This window comes from Rhizophagus irregularis, chromosome 11, assembly GCF_026210795.1.
Source record: "Rhizophagus irregularis chromosome 11, complete sequence".
In the NCBI taxonomy this organism is placed as follows: domain Eukaryota; kingdom Fungi; phylum Glomeromycota; class Glomeromycetes; order Glomerales; family Glomeraceae; genus Rhizophagus; species Rhizophagus irregularis.
The window spans coordinates 1,887,152-1,909,943 of NC_089439.1; the positions used below are offsets into that span (position 1 = coordinate 1,887,152).

The 22,792-nt window shown below is 27.1% G+C and overlaps 5 protein-coding genes across 5 annotated transcripts; 2 read left to right on the plus strand and 3 right to left on the minus strand.

The window, feature by feature from the left end:
• Positions 1 to 3,454: 3,454 nt before the first annotated feature.
• OCT59_002944 (uncharacterized protein) lies at positions 3,455 to 3,934 on the plus strand (the record flags this gene model as incomplete). Its single annotated transcript, XM_025332284.2, has 1 exon — positions 3,455 to 3,934. The coding sequence occupies one exon, from the start codon at positions 3,455 to 3,457 to the stop codon at positions 3,932 to 3,934; it is 480 nt and encodes a 159-aa protein (XP_025174187.1).
• A 779-nt stretch (positions 3,935 to 4,713) lies between these two features.
• On the plus strand, positions 4,714 to 5,924 carry OCT59_002945 (uncharacterized protein; the record flags this gene model as incomplete). Its single annotated transcript, XM_066145298.1, has 5 exons — positions 4,714 to 4,750; positions 5,460 to 5,478; positions 5,562 to 5,656; positions 5,731 to 5,781; positions 5,863 to 5,924. 5 exons carry the CDS (start codon positions 4,714 to 4,716, stop codon positions 5,922 to 5,924), a joined length of 264 nt encoding a protein of 87 aa, XP_065996031.1.
• A 1,863-nt stretch (positions 5,925 to 7,787) lies between these two features.
• On the minus strand, positions 7,788 to 8,717 carry OCT59_002946 (uncharacterized protein; the record flags this gene model as incomplete). The annotated part of the gene is made up of 1 exon (XM_025329265.2): positions 7,788 to 8,717. One exon carries the CDS (start codon positions 8,715 to 8,717, stop codon positions 7,788 to 7,790), a length of 930 nt encoding a protein of 309 aa, XP_025174186.2.
• A 2,942-nt stretch (positions 8,718 to 11,659) lies between these two features.
• OCT59_002947 (uncharacterized protein) lies at positions 11,660 to 11,923 on the minus strand (the record flags this gene model as incomplete). Its single annotated transcript, XM_066145299.1, has 1 exon — positions 11,660 to 11,923. One exon carries the CDS (start codon positions 11,921 to 11,923, stop codon positions 11,660 to 11,662), a length of 264 nt encoding a protein of 87 aa, XP_065996032.1.
• A 4,212-nt stretch (positions 11,924 to 16,135) lies between these two features.
• OCT59_002948 (uncharacterized protein) lies at positions 16,136 to 18,334 on the minus strand. Its single transcript, XM_025319306.2, has 2 exons — positions 16,654 to 18,334; positions 16,136 to 16,578 (listed from the first exon to the last, which is right to left on the minus strand). Exons 1-2 carry the CDS (start codon positions 17,345 to 17,347, stop codon positions 16,358 to 16,360), a joined length of 915 nt encoding a protein of 304 aa, XP_025174185.1. The 5' UTR covers positions 17,348 to 18,334; the 3' UTR covers positions 16,136 to 16,357.
• Between the last annotated feature and the right edge of the window lie 4,458 nt (positions 18,335 to 22,792).

Genomic DNA, 22,792 nt, shown 5'->3' on the forward strand with positions numbered 1-22,792 from the left:
AAGTGTATACATATACATATATAGAATTATATCATATCTGTAACATATGCGAATATGATACAAAATTTCTGTGGAACCAACGAAAATAGTAATTGAGTATCAGGTTTCACAAGAAACAATACAGTAAAATTTGTGGTTATCATACAAATGAGGTGTTATTGTTGTCAAAACCGCAGAGATTGCGTCAAATATTTAATATAATCGGCCGAAATTTATTCAAACATTTTAATTGGATTTTTATCGACTATATTATTTTAGATACATGGTTAATTTTTAATATATATGACCCGAAAACTGAAAAAAAAATCTTGATTGGGAACTAACAAGTCCAAATTTGGAAGAATAAAAAAGAAAAGTTTGTAGAGTTACATATGGAGTTTAATATTAACAATATACAGTATGTAATACATTTTTTCTTATATAAAAGTAAATATGAGAGACGTAATACGAGCACGTGATATAACTGATTACGAAATGATTACGTAATTAAACGCAGTGAGTCGTTGATATTTTATTGGAAGATCATATGTGTTGTACTTCATGATAGCTTCACAGAACAGCAAAAAAGAAAATAGTATAGATTATTAGAATTTCGGTCAGTGCAAATTTGTGCGACAAATTTGCAATCAATATTTTTCCGAATAAATCTACTATATAATAATTGTTTTTGTAACGTTTAGACTAACCTGTATAAATATTCTTTGTATTGTGATACCTGTGTTACCTGTTAGTTATGTTACAATTGTTACATAACGCGGCTTAGCTACGGCATGCTTTTTTTTACATGTATGTATACAATTGCGAAGCAACGGGCTAACGGCTAGTTTTTCTGTTTTTGTATAAGAGAAAGGAAAAAAAATTTAAAAAATTATTTACATAATATATAATTTATATTTTGAGATGAAAAAAAATTATTTTTTTTTAAATAAACTATAATTTTTATTTTTTTTTATTTTTTTTTCTTAAATATTTCACGTTAAAAAAAAAAAAAAATACCACCAAATTTTGACAAAAAAAAAAAAAAATTTGGTTGTGCTTGTTACATTGACTAATTTGTTTATATTGATTTATAGTTTAATTGTCATGATGCATGTAAAAATAAATATAACAAATATTACAACAATCTTTCCTTTTTTAAAAAAAACTATTTGATAAAATTTTGATAAGTCCTTCCGTACAAATTCCGGATATATAAACTATATAAATAAAAAATTTATTAAATTTATTAATCTGTAATACCTGTAATACTTTAATTGCATATCTTTATAAACAAGTTTTTTTTTTGAGGCTCAATTTGGTTTATTATCAAATATAATAATGCATAATTTTTTTTTTTCCATCGGTCATTCAAAAGTTTTCAAAGTTTGTTGAAAAAAAAAGATAAGGATCAATATTACTAATAAAAAAAAAATCATATTACTATAGATTGTAAAACAATAAAAAAAAACCATACTTTTACTTTTTTGATACAATTCAAATATTTATGTTTATTAATCACTTTGGAATCATTACGTGAGAAAAGATTTTTAATTCTTTTTTTTTTTTTAAGAATTCTGTAAATCATGTAACAATTGTAACATTACCTTATCTTTATCAAAAAAATTGGCGTTTTTTTCGTTCACTCGAGAACGTGTTTATCATAAAAAGAATAACAATAGAATAAAATAAAATAAAAAAAATAAAAAAGATAAAAAAGATAAACTTAATTTAAAAAAAAAAAATTTTTTTTAAAGTTACTCCTATCACATTGATCATTTGATAATATTAAATTATTAACTTGTATTACCGTTATTTATTAAAATTATTTACGTACTTTCACATTAAAAAAAAAATTTATTATATTATAAAGAGCCATTACAAATTTTTATAAATTTTATATTATTTTATATATAATTATTGACTTGAAACCAATTATAGGAATAAAATGAATAAAAATATTATAAAAAATAAGACAATTATGAAGAATTTCTATAGGATATTAAAGATTATTTGATATTGGTTCATAAATGAACGTAAAAAAAAAAAAAAAAATTCTTTTGTTCTCTTTCGATTGCCTCTTTTAGAAATTTTTTGTGTCATGAAATAGGTAACAAGGTTTTACAATGTTATACAATGTTACAATTGAAACATCAAAATGGAATTGATCGGATCCCTTACTGCGGTGATTGCAATACAATTCCAAAAAAATCCAGCCGATGTTCCCAGATTAGGATAATTTCACAAAACATCGATTTAACCAAATATGAAACAAAATAAAATATATCAAAAAAATTTATCCTATTCATTGAAATTATTAAGTATCATTTTAATCGGCTCATGTTATTTTAATGCAGTCTTCAGCCCCCAAAAAAATGTAAACAAATAATGTAAATAAATAAACAGGATATTTTTTTTTTCCCCACCCATGATTTGTAAATAAACCTTAAGCGTATCTGGTATCAATAAAAAAAAAGGAAAATACGTACCTAATTGGTTTATTTTTATGAAAAAGAAAAAATTAATAATTTATTACTTTTTTATTAATAAAAAAAATATATTCAACACAATGACAATAAATAAAAATAAGGTAAGATCGAAAATTAGAAATATTGATAACTCCGCGAACTGATAAATTGTCGTGATACATTAATTGCAGTTTAAACCATTGTTCTAGTAACTTCGAAGAATAGAAAAGAAAGTGAAGAACAATATAGTTTCATTTTTGTCCTATCTTTATGAAACAAATTTTCTTATGGTAAGATGTTCATGGAATGTAAAAGAAAAAAACCTGCTGATCGTAATACAGCCTGATACAATTTATAAAATTTATGAAAAATAAAAATTCTCACAAACAAGTTTTTTTTTTTTTACAACAATGACAACTATGACACTATTTCGCATCCCCTTATCTCTTCTTATCTTCTTTTATTAACCAAATTTATCCTTTCATTAGAGGTTTACAGGAGAAAAATTGTTTCATAATAATTTCCTTGATATGTTTTAAATCCTGTTTTATTATAACTTTATAAATGATAAAAATTGTTAATTTTTATTCGCTTTTGAAGCATAATACTCTGATACTCTATAATATTGTATAAATTATGATTTTCTCACGTATATGCAATATATGCATTATATTAAATTCAGTAACCATGATGATGATTACTCTTAGGTATTTATCTACAAAAAAAGAAATTGAATAAAACCTGCATGTCAATCAAACAAAAGGTTATTTACCGCAGCTTGCTAACTGTTCTTAATTTTACAATAATATTTAATATTCGGTAAGATTATCTTTAAGATGAAAATAGTTATAAATAGGTCTAAAGGTCAAAGGTATTTTTCTTCAAAAAAAAATTCAAAAAAATCAAGAAATCAAAAAATCAAAAATATAATTGAAAACAAAAAAATTATTATACAAACAATAAAATTATTTTTCTTTTTCGCCCTACTTTTTAATTTCTAAAAAATCATTATGGAATCTTATTATTCATCTTCTGCTTATATTTTATATGAATATTACAATTTTGAAGATTCCGAATATCAACAATTTCAACAACTTCAACAATTTCAACAATTTCTACACTATCAACAATATCAACAATATCCACAATATCCACAACCTCAACAACCTCAATTTCATTATTCTCAATATTCTCATTATTCTCAACATTCTCAATGCCCTCAATATCCTCAACAATCTCAACAACAACATCAGCAACCTCAGCAACCTCATCAACCTCAGCTGCATCAACAACAACAACAATATCATCAATTCACTCGTACGCTTGCAACAATGGTTGTAAATGATGGTATTAGATACGATTATACAACCGTTTCAGTCTCTAACGAAATGGCGGATTCTGCCATAAAAATAAGTAATCAAACAAATTTGAATTCTATTTATATAAATGGAATTCTAGTATGTCAATATTATTATACAAATAATGTATAATAATTTATGTTTTTAAAATTAATTTAGGGTTCTGTCATTCATTATAGTTATTTAACCCTTTAATTAATTAATTCATTATTACCGTAATCCTAATCCTAATCCTAATCCTAATCCTACGAATAGATATTTCCATTAATTTATTGTATTATTCTTTTCTTCTTTTTTTTTGCAAATTTATTCATTTATTGTTATTTTTTTTATTTTGTAAATAAAATTTCATTTATTTTTTGTTTGAAGCCAACCATATTTGAAATAATTCTAACTAAAATTAATAACGTTACATATCACGCCTAAAACTGCGCCACTGATAAACCATGTGACAAATTCAATCATGTCGTTTCCAAAAAAATTTAAATTAACGTTTATATATGATGATGCAACGCAATAAATATATATATTTGAGAGTTTATAAACGCAAAAATAATTATTAAATTTGTCTATGCTTAAAAAAACTAAAACAAAAAGTAACACATGAATTTTTTTTTGTATATTTGTCCTTTGAAAATAATAAATTTTTTTCTTAAAAATTTAAATTTCTACTTAAAAGGACTTCTCTTCTACGTACTATAATATAATCATTCATAATTACCCAAACTAATTCAAAGCCTTACCTAAATTAGCATCCTTGAGTATGTCATGTAATCATCAGGTATTTATTGTATGAGGTAACTCGTGTTATAAATAACATTTAAAAATAATAATAATAATTGTTAATTATCTAATACATAAAAAAGTTTATTATCACATTGCAACGATTTCCATGGAGCCCTATAAGAAATATGTATACGGAAAGGATACGTTTTGTATACATTTTATGTACGTTTCTATAGATTCCGTATACAAATTCCGTATATTTAATAAGCAATTCATTTTTGAACATTTTTTAAAAAAACTAATGTATAAGAAAATGTATACGGAAAAAATTAATCATACGGAATGTATACGGAATTTTTAAACTTAATATTTTTAGAAAATAATTTTACAAAAATCTCGTATCATAACACGAGATCACGTGATTGTTTATTGTTTTGTTATGATACGTTTTTTGTTTTTATATAAACCCTTACTTTGATGAGTTTGATCTTCCGATCTTCCTTTCTGTCTTTCCTTTTCTTCTCTTTTCTCTTGTCTTATTTTTGTTATTTTTTCTAAATTTTTCTTCTTTTTTCGTCACCCCCCCTTTTAAAAAAAAATTTTTTTTTTCGTACCTCACTTTAAAAATTTTTCTTTTTCATCACTCTCCTTTAAAAAAAAAATTTTTTTCGTCACTCCCTTAAAAAAAAAAAATTTTTTTTGATTTTATTCTTTTATTCCCACTCTTCTAAAAATTTTCTTCTTTCTATTTCTATTTCCTATTTATAAAAATTTTTTTATTTTTCTAACTTTGACGTCCTCCCTTTAAAAAAAAAATTTTTCTTAACTCTCCTAACTTCGTTACCCTCTTTTTAAAAAAATATTTTTTTTTGATTTATTCTTTATTCCCCTTTCTTTTTTATTTATATTTATCCCTTTTTTTATTTCATAGGGCCAGCAGATTTTTTTTTGTGAGAAGATTCAGTTTTTTTGTAGATCAGTTTGGGAGTCCTTTCCTTTTGTAGGATTGTTCAGGATTTTTTTCTTTTTTTAGGTCAGTTCAAATTTTCTTTTTTAAGTTGGGTTCAGATTCTTTTCTTTTTGTAGGTTGTTTCAGTTTTGTTGCTTCAGAGTCTTCTTTTTTTGTAGGTCAGTTTTGGATTTATTTTGTTGTTTTGGTTTCTTTTTCATCAGATGCTTCATAATTCTTTTCATTTATGTAGGTCAGACATTCTGGAGTTCTCTTTCTTTTTTTGTAGGAATACTGACCTTTGGTGACTTGGACGATTGCAGATACTATATGAAGGGGGGTTTTGTTTCCAATTAAGTTAGACGTTCTTTTTTGTTTTTTTTAGGTTGTTTGACTCCAAATGAACCTGAACTTATAGATAATTTTGGTTGCAATAGGTGGCCTTAATAAGGAGGGAATTTTCATAATGTATTTGTATTTTGTTTATTTTTTATTTTTTATTTAATTTAATAAAGTAAAATTAGATTTATATAAATATAATTATAGTAAACTGTAATACAAATAGTAAATTCAGTGACCAAATCGTATAAATTTCGTGATAAAATCAGTGATCAAATCATGTAAATTCCATATGAATTCCGTGCAAATTCCGTATCCAAACCATATTTTTAGTGATACGGAATTGTGCATTTTTCCGTATCCTATTATCATACGTTATTTCTAAGGAAAAAAAATCGTATAAAAACTTTATAAAAAACGTATCCAATTTTTTTATAGGGGAGCTACATAGGTCACAGGACCGAATGATTTTTAACTGTTTAGCTGAGAAGTTAAAAAGTGATGCTATAGCAGAGAAGAGGGCAAAAAAGATGAAGGTAGATTAGTACCACCCTGACCATTTTCACCAATCAATGAAGGCCCTGTGACGATATAATGATCCAGCAGGATAGGATAATGACCGTGTTACTGGGGAAGACCATGAGTAACTTATATTCATATGACTGATATGACAAAAAAGCTCGGGCACGTGAGCAATATGGCTGCGGTATATATATACTGTATAGTGTATATATGCTAAGACAATTCTTATCAGTTCGTTAAAAAATATTATCAGCTATTCTCATAAGTTCATGCAGATTTTATATAATTGTTATTTAGGTCGGTTATCTCATATTACTATGTATTAGCATAATAATAAAATTATTGAATAGTAACGGGAGTTTAATATAAAAATTGCATGAACGGTCCCGTCAAACCGATAATATTATCATCCAATAATATAAAAAGATGATATACTGTACATTTAGATATGACATTGTACATAACTTATTTATAAATAATTTTTTTTTTTATTATTCTTTAATATGGATTAATTTATGCCGGTTATGAATTAAATTCTGGGTATTTTAGATTATCATAATTCAGATTTTTTAGATTTTTTGATATTAATAAATTACATAAAAGTTTTACTCTATCCGTGCAATGAGTTGAAATAGAAACTATTAAAATTTCTGAAAACTTTTTAAATTCGATAAATCATATATTATTAGTCTTTTGTGCAATACTAAAGGATTAAAGAAATACACAAGAATCTAAAAAAAATCATGACACCTCGCTTTTTTGAAAATATTTGGAAAGGAAGGTGTCATATGGAAGACAACTATTTGAAGTATTCTTCGCAGAATGAAAACAATAAGAAGAATCTAGAGGAGTTATGGACGTGTGAATTTTAATAGGAATTACTTTAAGTTATAATGATCGACATGATGTAATGTACTTTTTATAAAATTTCATTTAAAATTCATGGGATTTTCATTTTCGGGAATTTTCGAAGGTCCTGAAGTTGATCATTAATCAAAAATGGAACCTCCGAAGTTCATCCCATAAAAAAAAAAAATTTTTCCGTTATTCGATGTTCTATGTTTATTTCTTTAAACGTATCATACTCACGGAATTTTATAACTAAAAATGAAGTTACTTATATTTTCATAAATGATATCATATTCACGGAAAAAAAATTTATAGAATCGAAGTCTTAATCGATAAGTATACGTTAGTTAATGTTAACTTAAAATTTCGTATTGTTTTTATTTAACTATCCGTTCATGAAATTCTCGAAATAAACTGTAATTTTATATGTAAAACAATTGTTTATTAATTTAGTATTTAGGGAGTAAGTTATTTATTTAATTCTATTATTACTTATTGTTATTATTCTATTTAAATTTCGTACAACTATAAAATCAAATTAAAATGTAAATAAATGGTAATAAATTATACATATTAGATAAAGTTATTGTCTTAATTAGTTTAAAGTTTTGAAGCCTCATTTATTAGTTTCGTGAATTCGTCGTAAGAATATATGGCTGAATTAGTTGAACCAGGTGAACTAGCGCTTGTACTACCAATTACCCAGCCTGTTTGAGATTTACTGTCATATGTTCTAATCCAAGGGCCTCCGCTTGAACCACTTCCGGTATTTATAGGTACGTATCTAAAACTACCTGATCTAAACGAACTCCCACTCCATTGACAAAGGGAACTTCCATCTTTTTTACAATTTGCAATTTCACCATTTATTGGATAGCCTATTACAGTGATATCATTAACTGTATCTCCAGGATTAGTATCCCAGTCGAAACATCCTGTTTTGTCTTGCAATTTACCCTGATCGTAATTGAACTTAATCATGCCGTAATCATAATAATAGTTGCCATTTACTACTTCTACAGAACCTCCTTTAACGGGGATAGAAACCGGACATTCCCCATTTTCAAACCCGGGGCAAAAAACCATATTTGAAGACCAATTATTATTTTGATCATAAATACAATGTGCGCCAGTAAGCCCGATATTTCCATTTTCAGTCCTAATTACACTAGCAGTACAAAAATAATCTTTACCATCGCCGGTGTTATGAAAAAATAATTTTCCATAAGGAACATAGGGATTAAAATTCGATTTCTTCACTGGCCGATCTCTTTTAGTACGATAATTGGTTTTATTATTTCCAGATTTATTAGTTGTTAAGGGTATTGCATTTCTCGTTTTATTATTATTTTCAGATTCATTAGTTGTTAAGGATATTGCATCTCTCATTTTTTCAGGTGTCCAATAAGCAATCGTATCGTCTTTAATGTCAAATACTTTAGTAACTATAGAACCTGCAACCGTATATTTTGAATTAGCCATGACTGTCACCAGTACAATCAATATGTAAAATATAAAATTTTCATTCATTTTTGAAATTAAGAATTTTAGGGTTAAAAATAAGTTATTCAAAGTGGAAATAATAACTAGTCAAGATAAAATATGGTTTAATATAGATATATAATGTTATGAAGTTACTTTTTTTACTTTTGTTTTTTTAAAAAAAAAGAAAAAAACTCGATGTTTATATATTTCTTTACTCGTGACTCAAAAAAAAAATCTCTGGTTTTTTGTGACTATAAATTCCTGAAATGACATGGAATATCGATTCAAGAAAAAATTTTTGATTTCTTTTTAAATTTAATTATTATTATCACTAAGAAAGTAATCTCTATAAAAAATTTCATCTTTTAAATTTAATTATTATCTAAGAAAGGAATCTCCATAAAAAATTTCCGTTATTTTTGTAAAAACTCCATAAAATGTGCCTTTCTCGGATTCATTCACGGAAAGTGTGATATAAAGGTTATTAATTCCGGAAATATGAGCCTTTTACGGAAAAAAGATGGAATATAAAACTTTTTTGGATCGCTCGCAGATCATTTTCATATTAAAGTTCATTTTGATTAAAAGTCGATTTAATTTTAATCACACTTACAGTATACTAATTGGTAGATTATCATGTGATCTACCATTGTTATTTTGTTATTTTTTTTTTTATTTTGTAAATAAAATTTCATTTATTTTTTGTTTAAAGCCAACCATATTTGAAATAATTCTAACTGAAATTAATAACGTATTACATACAGTGGTGTGCAAAAAAAAATGACAATTTTTACTGCGGCGGATCGTCATGATTTAACTTTTTCAATTTTAGTCGTATAAAGTCATACCCTAGGGCCGGTGGCCGGCCTAGCCCTATAAAAAATTTTTGTCGGATACACTCCAATTTTTTCCCGAATTTATTGAAAATACTCCGATTATACTGATAACATTCCGATTATATTTCAAGTTAAAATTTAGAAATTTTAATATGATAAAAAGTATTAGGAAATACTCCGAAAAAATTTTGAAGATATTCCGATTTTGTATTCAAATTGAAAATGTTCCAATTATATTCCGATTATTTAAAATATTTTTATTAACAACAATATATTTCAATAAAGTGTAACCTTCTTTATCAATGATAAATATCCTATATTCAACGGTAATGATCAGCAATTAGGCTCCTAAATCAATCAATTTACACTTTTTTTTTAACTTTTTTAAACTCTCTTTCATTTTTCTTTCCCTTCCCTTTGTCCTTTCTTTTGTCTTTCCTCTTCTTTTGTCCTTTTCTTACCATTCCCTTTTCTTCATCTTTCTTTTCCCTTACCCACCTCATACTTTCTGTTGGAAAAAAATCCTAAACGAAACTTTTTAGGCCATTTTTTCGGTCTCCTTGAACGCGAAACTTTGATAAGTTTTTCAAAATTTTTAAAATTTTTTCTATTTTATTTCAACAAACTTCACTAACAGTTTGTCTTTTTCCTTTTTAATTATTCATTTAACAAAATGTTTTATTAATGTTTCATCTTTTCTTTTTTTTAATGGGCTGGCCTTGAATATATGGAAATTTGGCGTGGAATCGTTAATCTTTTAAATGGCAGGAAGAGTCTTTGGACGCGTAAGAATCTGGTGAGCTATTTTCCTGTTCTTTTTATAATTCATTTATGTTAATGAATGGTACTAACGGTTCATTTCTTTTTCTTTTTTTTAGTGGCTCTGGAGTTTGGGCATTAGTAAAGTATTTTAACAAAATGGCTACTAATGAACATTTCATTTTTTTCTTTTGTATTCTTTGGAGTATCTGGACATGTGGAAAATTCGATGAGTGGATATTTTTCCTTTGAATTAATATTAATGAAATGATCGCTAACATGTTTTTAACTTTTAGACAACTTTTCAGCTCTTTGGACGCAGGATTCGGTTGGTTTTTAACGAACTGTTACTGAAAGTTCATTTTTTCTTATTTATAGATGGCCGGTTCTGATTTCAAAGTGCTGGAATCATAGTAAGTGTTCAAAAACTAATTTAAAAGAATATTGTACTACTGTAACACTTCTTTATTTCTATTTTGTAGGAATCTGGTCAAATTTTGATTCTGAATCTCAGGTAAATTTTCGAAAAAAGTCTGAAACTTTAATAAAAAATGTTAGTATGATATTGTTTATTTCTCTTTTGTAGGTTTTGGCATCTTAATTTTGGTCAATGAGCGAAACCTAGTAAGTTTTCTAAGTTGAAACTATTTAAAAAAAATTAAGAAGCTTTTATCCAAGCATTAACCCACCTCTTAATTACAAAAGTATCACACCACCTAATAAAAAACTCGAGAAAGTGGCATCACTACCTACTCTAATTTCTGAATCACAATCACCTGATATACCAATATCTCCAAAAATGGATGAAAATACTTTGCTAGTATCCAATTGGTATCATGTGGTAGTATGGTACATCAATTTCCGAATCATTTCCACATACTGATATTGCTATTTCATCTACATATATTTCTGAATCATCGTTCTTACTAAATAGAAGCCAATGACACCCAATTACCTTTGCAAGAAAGGAAAAGAAGGTCAACTAGAATGAATAACATGCAAATTCAGAAAAAATAACCAAAACAACAAAAGTTACACATAACACTTGTAAGAAAGTTAGAAATAATGACAGAGAACCCTATTAATATAGAGGGTCCTATAATATATCCCGGAGTTGAAAAATTATTTGTCACATATCTATTTATCACGCCTGCACTATTAAAAATCACGTGATCAAACACAGCTTTAGACGCTCCCTGGTTTTGGCTAAAATTCAAATATTAGTCAGCTAATAAAACTTCACGAAAATTAAACAAACCATTGCTAAACTTTGACTATTTCAATGTATAAAATGTTGTTAACCATAGCTTGTAACACTAAGATAATCAGTGATTTATAGCTTAACTGCAGTGCAATTCAACTGATTAAAGTTTAAGCTTTTATAGTTTAAGCTTAAACTTTTTTTTCCTTTACTCCTTTCCTTTTGTAATTTCCCCTTCCTCTTGTAGTTTTCCTTTTCCTCTCGTAATTATCCTTTCCTTTCTTTCTTGTATCTTCTTTTCCCTTTCTCCTGACCTTTTCCATCACCTCTCTCGTAATTTCTCTTTCCCTTTCTCTCACTCTTACCTTTCCCTTTTCGTCCTTTTCCTTTCCTTCCTTATTTTTCTTTTCAAGTGAATTCTTGGTTTTTGGACATGGTATTTCAGTAGGTGTCATAATGATAAACTAATTTATTTACTTCATCTTTTAAAAAACAACTTCTAATTTCTTTTTTTTAGACAACTGGACGTGTAGGAAATTTGAAGTAACATAACCATTGGAAATTACTAAAAAGCAACGATCATATTAATAAAATGTTTAGAAAGTATATCATAAATTATGTTCTTTTTGGTTTTTATGTGACAAAACATTAATTAACGTTTTGTGTTTTGCATTTTGTAGTTTAGACAGCTTTTCATTATCTTTGACGGATGTGAGTGACATTTTTTTTTAATGTTGTTTTTAACAAAACATTACTGATATTTTTGTTCTTTTCTTTTTTTTGGGCAACATATCCAAGCACTGTACGTCCAAATTAACCACAACTTCAATACAAAATCAAGGCATGGGATTTTGATAAGATATTTTTAAATTTCATTATTCCACCTTTTAAAGGATGGTTATTAATTTCTAATTTTTTCTTTTTTTTTAGGCGGTTAGCTCTTTGGCTCTTTGGACGTGTGGAATTTGGTAGGAACATTCTTTTTTTTAGATGATACTTTCAGGACGCGTAGAATTTTAATTTTTGTTTTAATTTATTATTATTGTCTTAATAGGCAAAGTTTTAGAATATTAACTTTTTTTTATTTTTAACAATTTTACTTACAGTCCATTTCTTAATTCTTTTTTTTAGGCGTATCTTTCAGTCTCTGGAGTCTAGACGTTAGTAAAATTTTTAATAATTTTTATTGAACGAAACAGCTACTAATGTTACATATTTTTTTTTGTAGATAGCTGGTTTTTTAAGTGCTTGGGAAAGTGGAAGATCCGGTAAGTTTTTACTTTTATTGAACTAATTCTTTTGAATGAAATGACCACTAACATTTCATATACTATTTTTTTTAGATGACCAGTTTTTTGAGTATTTGAACATGTAAGACTTTGGTAGGAGGAACAAATTTTTGACGATATATAACTTTATGGCATATTACTATTAATCGCTGTTATTATATTTCGGCATGTAATTATTATATTATTTAGATATGTAATAGTTATAAAAAGAGTAATCATGTATTTTTAATATATGGGTATCATATAAAAATAATATACTAATTATACTTTTAATACATGTTTAATATATGGTTGTCATATTGAATTTCTAATTATATTTCTAATATATGCTTGATATGTGATTGTCATATAATATATAAATCCGAAACATATTTTTGATATATGATTGTCAGATTTTTTATGTAATATTTTCTACATATTGTAAGCATATAGTTAGAATGAAAATAACAGAAATACTAAAGTGATGTGTCTGTTATATTGTAAAGATATTGTAAACATATTTAGAAAAATTGAAGGTTTCTGTAAAGTAATTGTCTTTCATGTTTGTTAAAAAAATATGAACAAAATTTGGTTTATACCCACTTTACCATTGCAAACTCCAATCAACTGATCAAAGGAACTTGGTCAGTTATAAAAGGTTAGTTGCTAGAACACTGTCTTAATTCTAATTCTTTTGCTTGTCATATACTTTTAAGGAAAGTCTACTAATGTGGATTATTTGGTGCTGAAAGAATATAGAGATTTATGTGGTGGTATATTATTAGTCAAAAAAGATTTCGATATGATTGATAATAATTAACAAAAATACATTAAAATAATAAAATTTACAAAATTTACATAAAAACCTGTCTTAATTTATAAGTAAACTATTTAGACATTTACCTTGATTTTTTAAGAAAATTTTATATTAACTATTGGTGTATTGGCTCACCCATATCATGTTATATAAAAGAAGAAATTATGGAAGGAATGAAATGAGACATATAAAAAAAATAGGTATGTAAAATATATAGATAAAATGAGGAATAAAATCAAGACGCGTAAAAAAGGGGAATAAAGTCAAGAAGAGAGGAAAAAAACAAGTGTAAAATAAAATTAAGACACGTAAAAAGAGAAATGTGTAAAAAGGAAATAATAAAATCAAGAAGAAAGGAAAAAATCAAATGTAAAATAAAATCAAGACGCGTAAAAAAAGGAGAATAAATCAAGAAGAGAGGAATCAAGTGTAAAATAAAATTAAGACGCGTAAAAGAGAGATGTGTAAAAAGAAACCAAGAAAAGAAAAATAAAATGTAAAATAAAATCAAGACGCGTAAAAAATCAAGAAGAGAGGAAAAAATCAAGTGTAAAATAAAATTAAGACGCGTAAAAAGAGGAATGTATAAAAAGGAAACCCTATAAAAAAATTGGATACGTTTTTTATAAAGTTTTTATACGATTTTTTTTCCTTAGAAATAACGTATCATAATAGGATACGGAAAAATGCACAATTCCGTATCACTAAAAATATGGTTTGGATACGGAATTTGCACGGGATTTATATGGAATTTACATGATTTGATCACTGATTTTATCACGAAATTTATACGATTTGGTCACTGAATTTACTATTTGTATTACAGTTTACTATAATTGTATTTACATAAGTCTAATTTTACTTTATTAAATTAAATAAAAAATAAAAAATAAACAAAGTACAGATACATTATGAAAATTCCCTCCTTATTAAAACCACCTATTGCAACCAAAATTATCTATAAGTTCAGGTTCATTTGGAGTCAAACAACCTAAAAGAACAAAAAAAAGATTGGAAACAAAAATCCCCCTCATATAGTATCTGCAATCGTTCAAGTCACCAAAGGTCAGCATTCCTACAAAAAAAGAAAAGAACTCCAGAATGTCTGACCTACATAAAAGAAAAGAATTATGAGGCGTCTAATGAAAAAGAAACCAAAACAACAAAATAAATCCAAAACTGACCTACAAAAAAAGAAGACTCCGAAGCAACAAAACTGAAACAACCTACAAAAAGAAAAGAATCTGAACCTAACTTACAAAAAAGCAAGAAAATTAGAACTGACCTAAAAAAAGAGAAAAATCCTGAATCATCCTACAAAAAGAAAAGGACTCCCAAACCGATCTACAAAAAAGAAAAAAGAAACTGAATATTCTTACAAAAAAAAATCTGCTGGCCTATGAAATTAAATAAAAAAGAAAGGGGAATAAAGAATAAACCAAAAAAAATATTTTTTTAAAAAGAGGGGTAACGAAGTTAGGAAAGTTAAAAAAAATTTTTTTTTAAAGGGAGGACGTCAAAGTTAGAAAAATAAAAAATTTTTTATAGAGGAAATAGAAATAGAAAGAAGAAATTTTTTTTAAAAAATAGAAGAGTGGGAATAAAAGAAAAAATTTTTTTTTTAAGGGAGTGACGAAAAAAAATTTTTTTTCAAAGGAGAGTGACGAAAAAAAAAAATTATTTTTAAAAGGGGGTGACGAAGAAAGAAGAAAAATTTAGAAAAAATAACAAAAATAAGACAAGAGAAAGAGAAAGACAGAAAGGAAGATCGGAAGATCAAACTCATCAAAGTATTGAAAGTAAGGGTTTATATAAAAACAAAAAAGTATCATAACAAAACAATAAACAATCATGTGATCTCGTGTTAGTTATGATACGGGATTTTTGTCTAAAAATATTAAGTTTAAAAATTCCGTATACATTCCGCATGATTAATTTTTTCCGTATACATTTCTTATACATTAGTTTTTTTAAAAAATGTTCAAAAATGAATTGCTTATTAAATATACGGAATTTGTATATGGAATCTATAGAAACGTACAAAAAATGTATACAAAACGTATCCTTTCCGTATACATATTTCTTATAGGGAAATAACAAAAACAAGAAGAGAGGAAAAATTCAAATGTAAAATAAAATCAAAACGCGTAAAAAGAGAATAAATAAATGTGTAAATAAAATAATAAAATTAAGATACGTAAAAAGAAAAATGTGTAAAAAAGGGAGGAATAAATCAAGTAAAACTGAAAAAAGGGACGAATAAAATCAAGACGCGCAGAAAAGAGAGGAAAATATCAAGATGCGTAAAAATAGGAGGAATAAACCGAGCCATGTAAACAAGATATGTTAAAAAGGGAGGATACATACTTATTCTTCTCTTTTTTACATGTTTCTATCTTTTATAAGATGCATAAAATAGAAAGAGAAAGATATGTAAGAAAGAAGATGCATAAAGTAAGGATAATTGAATTAATAATTAAGATGTGTAATAAAATATATCAAAAGAAGATGTGTAAAAAAATTTATTAAAAGCTAAGTATTCCAAGTTTACCGAATTTCAGAAATGAAGCACAAATTTCTAATGCTATACAATTTTCATTTATTAAATGTCATAAATCTTACAATAATTATACGTTTAATTTTACAAAAAAAATAAAAAGTATTTAAATTTAACAAATACTAAACGAAAGTTAGACAATTATTACAGAAACTAAACAAAAACTATATAAATTTTATACAATGACTTTTTACTGGGAATTGAGCATCGCTACCTCAGCACAATTGCAAATTCCCATAAAATACTATTAAATGTTACTAACATATTTCATCATATCTTTGTTAAATTCTTTAGTATTTTCCCATGAAGGACTATGACCAATATTCTTATATATAATAGTTTTACTATTTTTTTTCAAAGAAGCAAAATAAAGGCTATGTTCCATAATAAGCAATGCATCCTTTTCTCCAATGATATGTAAAGTAGGTATAGTTAAAGAACTATAAAATTCATCTAAATTGAATGGTTCTAAAAAAAAACAAAAATTTATTTCCCTTTCTTTTTTTTAAAAAAAAAATAATAATAATATAAAATAATACTTACTAGTAACTGTTTTACGATATCCGGAAGTAGACGTAAAGGCATTACCCAATAAATATGCATGTAATTCATCGCTAAATGGTTTAAAAGGAAATAATTTCATAAACTCATCTATTCCAAGAAAAACCTTATCATAACTTTTTTTAATTATATTACTAAGAGGAGGATCAACTAAGTTTATTATTGTATCATTAACGGGACCACAAACTGCTATAAAGCCATCAATTTTCATATCAGGATGATTTTTCATAAAAGTTAAAGTTATAGGTATACCCAATGACCATCCAACCAATACAATTTTCTTTTTTTTTTTAGAAGAAATTTTCCTAATCACAGCGGAAAGGTCTTCGCCATTTATATCGTATGAATATGAATTCTCGTTATCGGGTTTATCGCTCCTACCCAAACCACGATAATCATACCTTACGAGATGAAATTTTTTATTTAATTCGGGGTCAAACCATTGTGGATCCCAAGTTGTTCTTGAATGGAGAAATGCACTTGAAAAGAGAATTGTTGTTTTCGTTGGATCTCCTTTTTCATCTACAAAAATTTTTACTCCATTTTCTCCTTTAACATAATAACTTTTAGTACCATCATTTGGAGGATAAACGTCAAATGGAACTTTTACTGCAATTACTGCAGAGACGTTGAGGCAAGCAAGAATAAAAATTAAAATGGATTTAATTAAATTCATGATCGTGATGTTTTTGTCGGTTACGATTTTTTATTCCTTATTTATATGTTATTTCTTGATAAAAGAACTCATGGAGCTTCATTTATTTGCATCATTATTGTGGGCCTAATTTCGATTTTGTAAAAAAAGAAGGAATTAGTAAAAAGAAAATAAAAATAAATATGTTTCATAATTAAAAATAGAGTAAATTTTAAAGTTTTTATTAACAAATTGGTAATTATTCGTCATCATTTTTATTTTTTAGAAATTAAACTTAAAGTTTTCGGCCCCCTAGTATAATTAAAGATAGAGTAAATTTTAATCTTCTGTTATTAGTTCCTTCTTTTTTAGAACGGCAGGTCTTTAATATAGGTAGGATCCTGCAAAAATTTAGTTGACATTATCTATAAAAGGAAAGTTCTTGTCCCTTCAAGTAAATTTTAAAGTTTTTATTATTTTTTAGAAATTAAACTTAAAATTTTCGGCCCCTAGTATGTTTCATAATTAAATATAGAGTAAATTTTAATCTTCTATTATTAGTTCCTTCTTTTTAGAACGGCAGGTCTTTAATATAGGTAAAATCCTGCAAAAATTTGGTTGACATTATCTATAAAAGGAAAGTTCTTGTCCCTTCAAGTAAATTTTAAAGTTTTTATTATTTTTTAGAAACTAAACTTAAAATTTTCGGCCCCTAGTATGTTTCATAATTAAATATAGAGTAAATTTTAATCTTCTATTATTAGTTCCTTCTTTTTTAGAACAGCGGGTCTTTAATATAGGTAGGATCCTGCAAAATTTGGTTGACATTATCTATGAAAGGAAAGTTCTGCGTGATTCGTGTCCCTTCATTATAAATAGAGTAAATTTTAAAGTTTTTATTAACAAATTGGTAATTATTCGTCATTGTTTTTATTTTTTAGAAATTAAACTTATAATTTTTGGCCCCCTAGTATGTTTCATAATTAAAAATAGAGTAAATTTTAATCTTCTATTATTAGTTCCTTCTTTTTTAGAACAGCAGGAGGGCAAGTTATCTATAAATAAATATGCAAGTAATATAAAATGATTATCGGTAACACACCTCTTTATTGTTAACAAATCTTTTAATTGCATATGTTGTTGGCGTATTCTTCCATTTTGCTACATAAACAGATGCGAATCCGCCAGAGCCAATTTCCTTGAAATGGATAAGATCATAAAAATAATAGCGCTCAATACTATTGTTCTCTAATAATCTATTTAGCTCATTGGTGTAATGATCTTCAGGATGAGCCTAGAATCGGCATAATGGCGTATGAATTGGCGTTGTCAATAATTGAATTTTTGTTCACCTTTGTAAGTTTGTCTGTCGTGTAGCGTTAAAAAAAAACCATTTTGATATAAATATTAGCCTGTTTTCTTTGTGGCGCAGTTGGTCTACTATTTTGTTCTGGTTCAGTTTTTTCGAACTATCTTTTAAAGGAAAAGAGAATAAAGGTAATATAACACCAAAACGAAAACAGACAGTCCTTTGTATTGGTAGGATAAAAGGAATGAACTGTGCCGTTAGGTGATGAGAAATGTAAAAAGGTATTATATCTTTCGTTTTTGAGCGTCAAATAATTTTACAAAAAATGACTGAGATTTTAACTAATAACGAGAGAAAGGAGTAAGAGTTCGAAATCATAAAACTCGTTAGATATGCTTTAACTTATTTGTATGCAGTAGTGTTACGCGATTTCTTGCGCACGTGATTTCCGATATTGTATGGTGATCCCGATGAGATTTCAGTACATTTGTGTACATGTCGATTTCTGGTGTTACGAGCCGATTTACGCCGATCATAGTTGCTGATTTGTGTATATCAGTTAACTATATTAAAGATATTGATTATATATGATATACTGTATTTACATATATATCATTATTATATTTATTCAATTTATATAATTATTATTATTTATATTTTTTATATTTATTTATTTTCTTTATTTGTATTATGTATACAATTTTATTAGAAGATATTGTATGGGAATTAGTTCAATAGTATTAATTTTCCAAAATTATTATTCTTGTGTTCTATTTTAAAGTGGCTTACAATAAAAATTATCGCTATTGTAATATTGTGATGAAACATTAATAATTAGATATCAATAGATTAGATTCCACCCTTGATTGTTAGAAAAAGAGATGGCAGTAAGATATAAATATGCCTCTGCCAACTCCATGATAGAGAGAGACCTGGGTAATGGTTCTTGAGAATTTTCCCCTATCACTTTTATTCACTTTGTTATAAAACCCAAAATTCTATATCTATTAATAAAATTGTTATACTTTGATTAATTTCACACGTTGTTTTGTACATTCACATAAGATTGTCTTATATCTCTTGCATATTATTACTAATCGTATCTTATAGTTGTTTACCTTGACAATTCTTAACAAACAATACTGGAAATACCAGGATAGGTAGTATTGAGTAAGAATCCCATTGGTATTTGTGTGTCTATACGATATAAATCATCTATAATATGTCCCTTACTTACCGACGATATCGGTAACAGTAGTACCAAAAGTAATTGGATGTTCCCTGATGAAACGTTACAAAATTCATTGTCCACTAACACTTGTATCCACAGTCGATATAATGTAACACTCAATAGATTAGTAAAAAAAATAGTTGTACCTTATAAGGTCAACTTCTAACCTGAACGAAGATTGGAAAGAAGATATTAGCTTAGTATCTTAGATGTCTCTGCTGCTACTTCGTTCATGTGCACGAATAACAACCGTAGAGGCATAGACCATGTGGAACTAAGAAATTATGTCAGGATTTCCTGGTGCAAAGCACTCCTTAAAGAGACTTAATGTCCGAATATATGAAAATTTTCTATTCCTCCAATAACGTTTTTAATGACAATGACATCAGACATTCATTTTTGTAAATTAATTCACAAACTATAGATTTGTGAACATCAAAGTAAACTTTATTAAAACAAAATTTGTATACGATTATTATTTCAACTTCGCACCCGCAGCATCATCGGCGAAGTAATACTTAAATGGATTATATTAATATCGGAGTGATACCAATAAGGATGAAAATCCAAAAGTGATCGATGGTCAATCTTTCAGATGTCGAACCCAATGGTGATCTGTTTTCAATTACTAACCAACTATCAGTTTTTCTATCCCTTTTCCGCATTTTTAACATTTTTAACCCCTTTATTTTTTGATATAAGTAACTTTTGTTAGTATGATATGGGAATATGGGAATACATGTAAGATTCTGGGACAAATTAAATATTGAAAAAAACATTTGGGTGAGTACTATGTGTTTACAGCAACGTAGATTCTTTTTATTGCTCAAAAAAATGTGCACTTTTTTTTGGTATCTCATGTGTAATAAAGGAAAAATGACAAGTGAACGTGGAACAGATGAAGACATTTTAACATTCAATATTCTTCCCTTATACGGAGACTCTCGAAAAATTGATAGAAACAAACTTTTTGGAGTTGTGATGGCGAGGGACAAACAAGTTGACTTTCTTAGGCCTTTAATTAGAGAACGATTAAGTCCCAATACTTATTATAATGTTCCTAGCAACGAATTGTTTCTTTTCAAACTGAATGATCAAGTCACCACAAAAAATATCGACTATTATCTTTCCAGCAATAATTTGAATGTGGATAAAATGGAGCCATTGGAACTCATATCGAAGTATTTTCCTAAAGACGAGTTCGGTAGCAAAGAGCATATCCACATAATCGTTAGTTGTATGCAACAGGATTTTTAAAAATCAGTAATAAATACTTTTAGACCAAGTTTATTATGACAACTATTCATTATTATGAAATTGGTGCGCTGTTTGTACAATATGGTGAGAGAATTTCCACATAAGTATAATAAAAGATTGCCAGTAAAGAAACAAAAACCATAAGAATACTCTTTTTTTTATGTTTCTGCTAGTTTTCACTGTAATTAAGAATATCTCATGCTGCAAATGACCTCCTCCTTTTAAATTTCCACAGGAATCTCCTTCAGGGATTTGTTATCATCGACTCTAGCAATGACTTACGAGCCATTTCTGTTTTTTTGAGGACACGTCCATTAGGATTATATATAATAGGAAATATAATAGAGTTATCCTTATTGGACGAGTGACCACATACAATAGTTGTTACCTTATATTTTCCCTGTACATTCGATTATAATTGGTGCTCATAAAAAATATCTTATGTTTCGTACTTTCATTTGCTAGTCACAATGTCATGGGCTCTTCGGTAGCATATAACAGACTACTCCTACTAATCTTGAGTTTCGATCTAAGAAGTGATTCGTTTTTTCACTACAATAGTAATAAAGTATTTATTTGATTCGATTGTTGGCTGAGTATGTACATAACGTATTTTATGTATGACTGTTAATCCTTTATCAAATAAAAAATTGTATGCGGATGTGTCAGTAACTGGTGAAATATGGTTAATAATTAATTGCTAAAGCCATTTCGTAGGCATGACCTATGTTATTTGATAGAAGAATGCTCAGGAGCAGTGGAGTATATGATATAGGACTCTCGGGTATCGATATCAGTTGGAGACTGCCCAAAGGGCACATGTCCAATATCTTTTATAATATAATACGTGTTAGCGAATAAAGAATAGTAACTCAAAATTAGAACGATTTTTGAGAATGTGGAGAATGTGGAAATACAGAACTCGTCGTTGTATAACGAAGTAATATGTCTATCATTTATATATCAAATGCAAGGGCATAGCAAAATTAAATCTGTGTAGTGCACTATTCAAAATACCACTAACTATGAGATCGTGACCTCGGGTCACAGTTGTCTTGTTTTTGAATTTTATATGCGCAGTTCCCAATGTATAAGAATTAAAGGAAAACGTGCTATCACATGATACTCTGAACAAATGTTTGCGGTGTCATATGATACTGGACGAATAGCATCAAGCAATATAATCTGATCCTTTGATTACTTTTTTTATTCTATATATCACGAAATTTATACGATTTGGTCACTGAATTTACTATTTGTATTACAGTTTACTATAATTTTATTTACATAAATCTAATTTTACTTTATTAAATTAAATAAAAAATAAAAAATAAACAAAATACAAATACTATTAAAACCACCTATTGCAACTAAAATTATCTATAAGTTCAGGTTCATTTGGAGTCAAACAACCTAAAAAAACAAAAAAGAAAGAAACATACTAAGAACGTCTAACTTAATTGGAAACAAAATCCCCCCTCATATAGTATCTGCAATCGTCCAGGTCAGCATTCCTACAAAAAAAGAAAGAGCCTACATAAAAGAAAAGAACTATGAAGCGTGAAAAAGAAACCAAAACAACAAAATAAACCAAAACTGACCTACAAAAAAAGAAGACTCTGAAGCAACAAAACTGAAACGACCTACAAAAAGAAAAGAATCTGAACCAACTTACAAAAAAAAAAAAAAG

What these genes read in the sequence shown, in the direction of transcription:
- OCT59_002948 (XM_025319306.2), bottom strand. Translation starts at nt 17,347, where the DNA reads ATGAATTTAATTAAATCCATTTTAATTTTTATTCTTGCTTGCCTCAAC. An exon ending in ATATCGTAAAACAGTTACTA is followed by an intron (nt 16,579 to 16,653) that starts GTAAGTATTATT and finishes GTTTTTTTTTAG; the next exon opens with AACCATTCAATTTAGATGAA.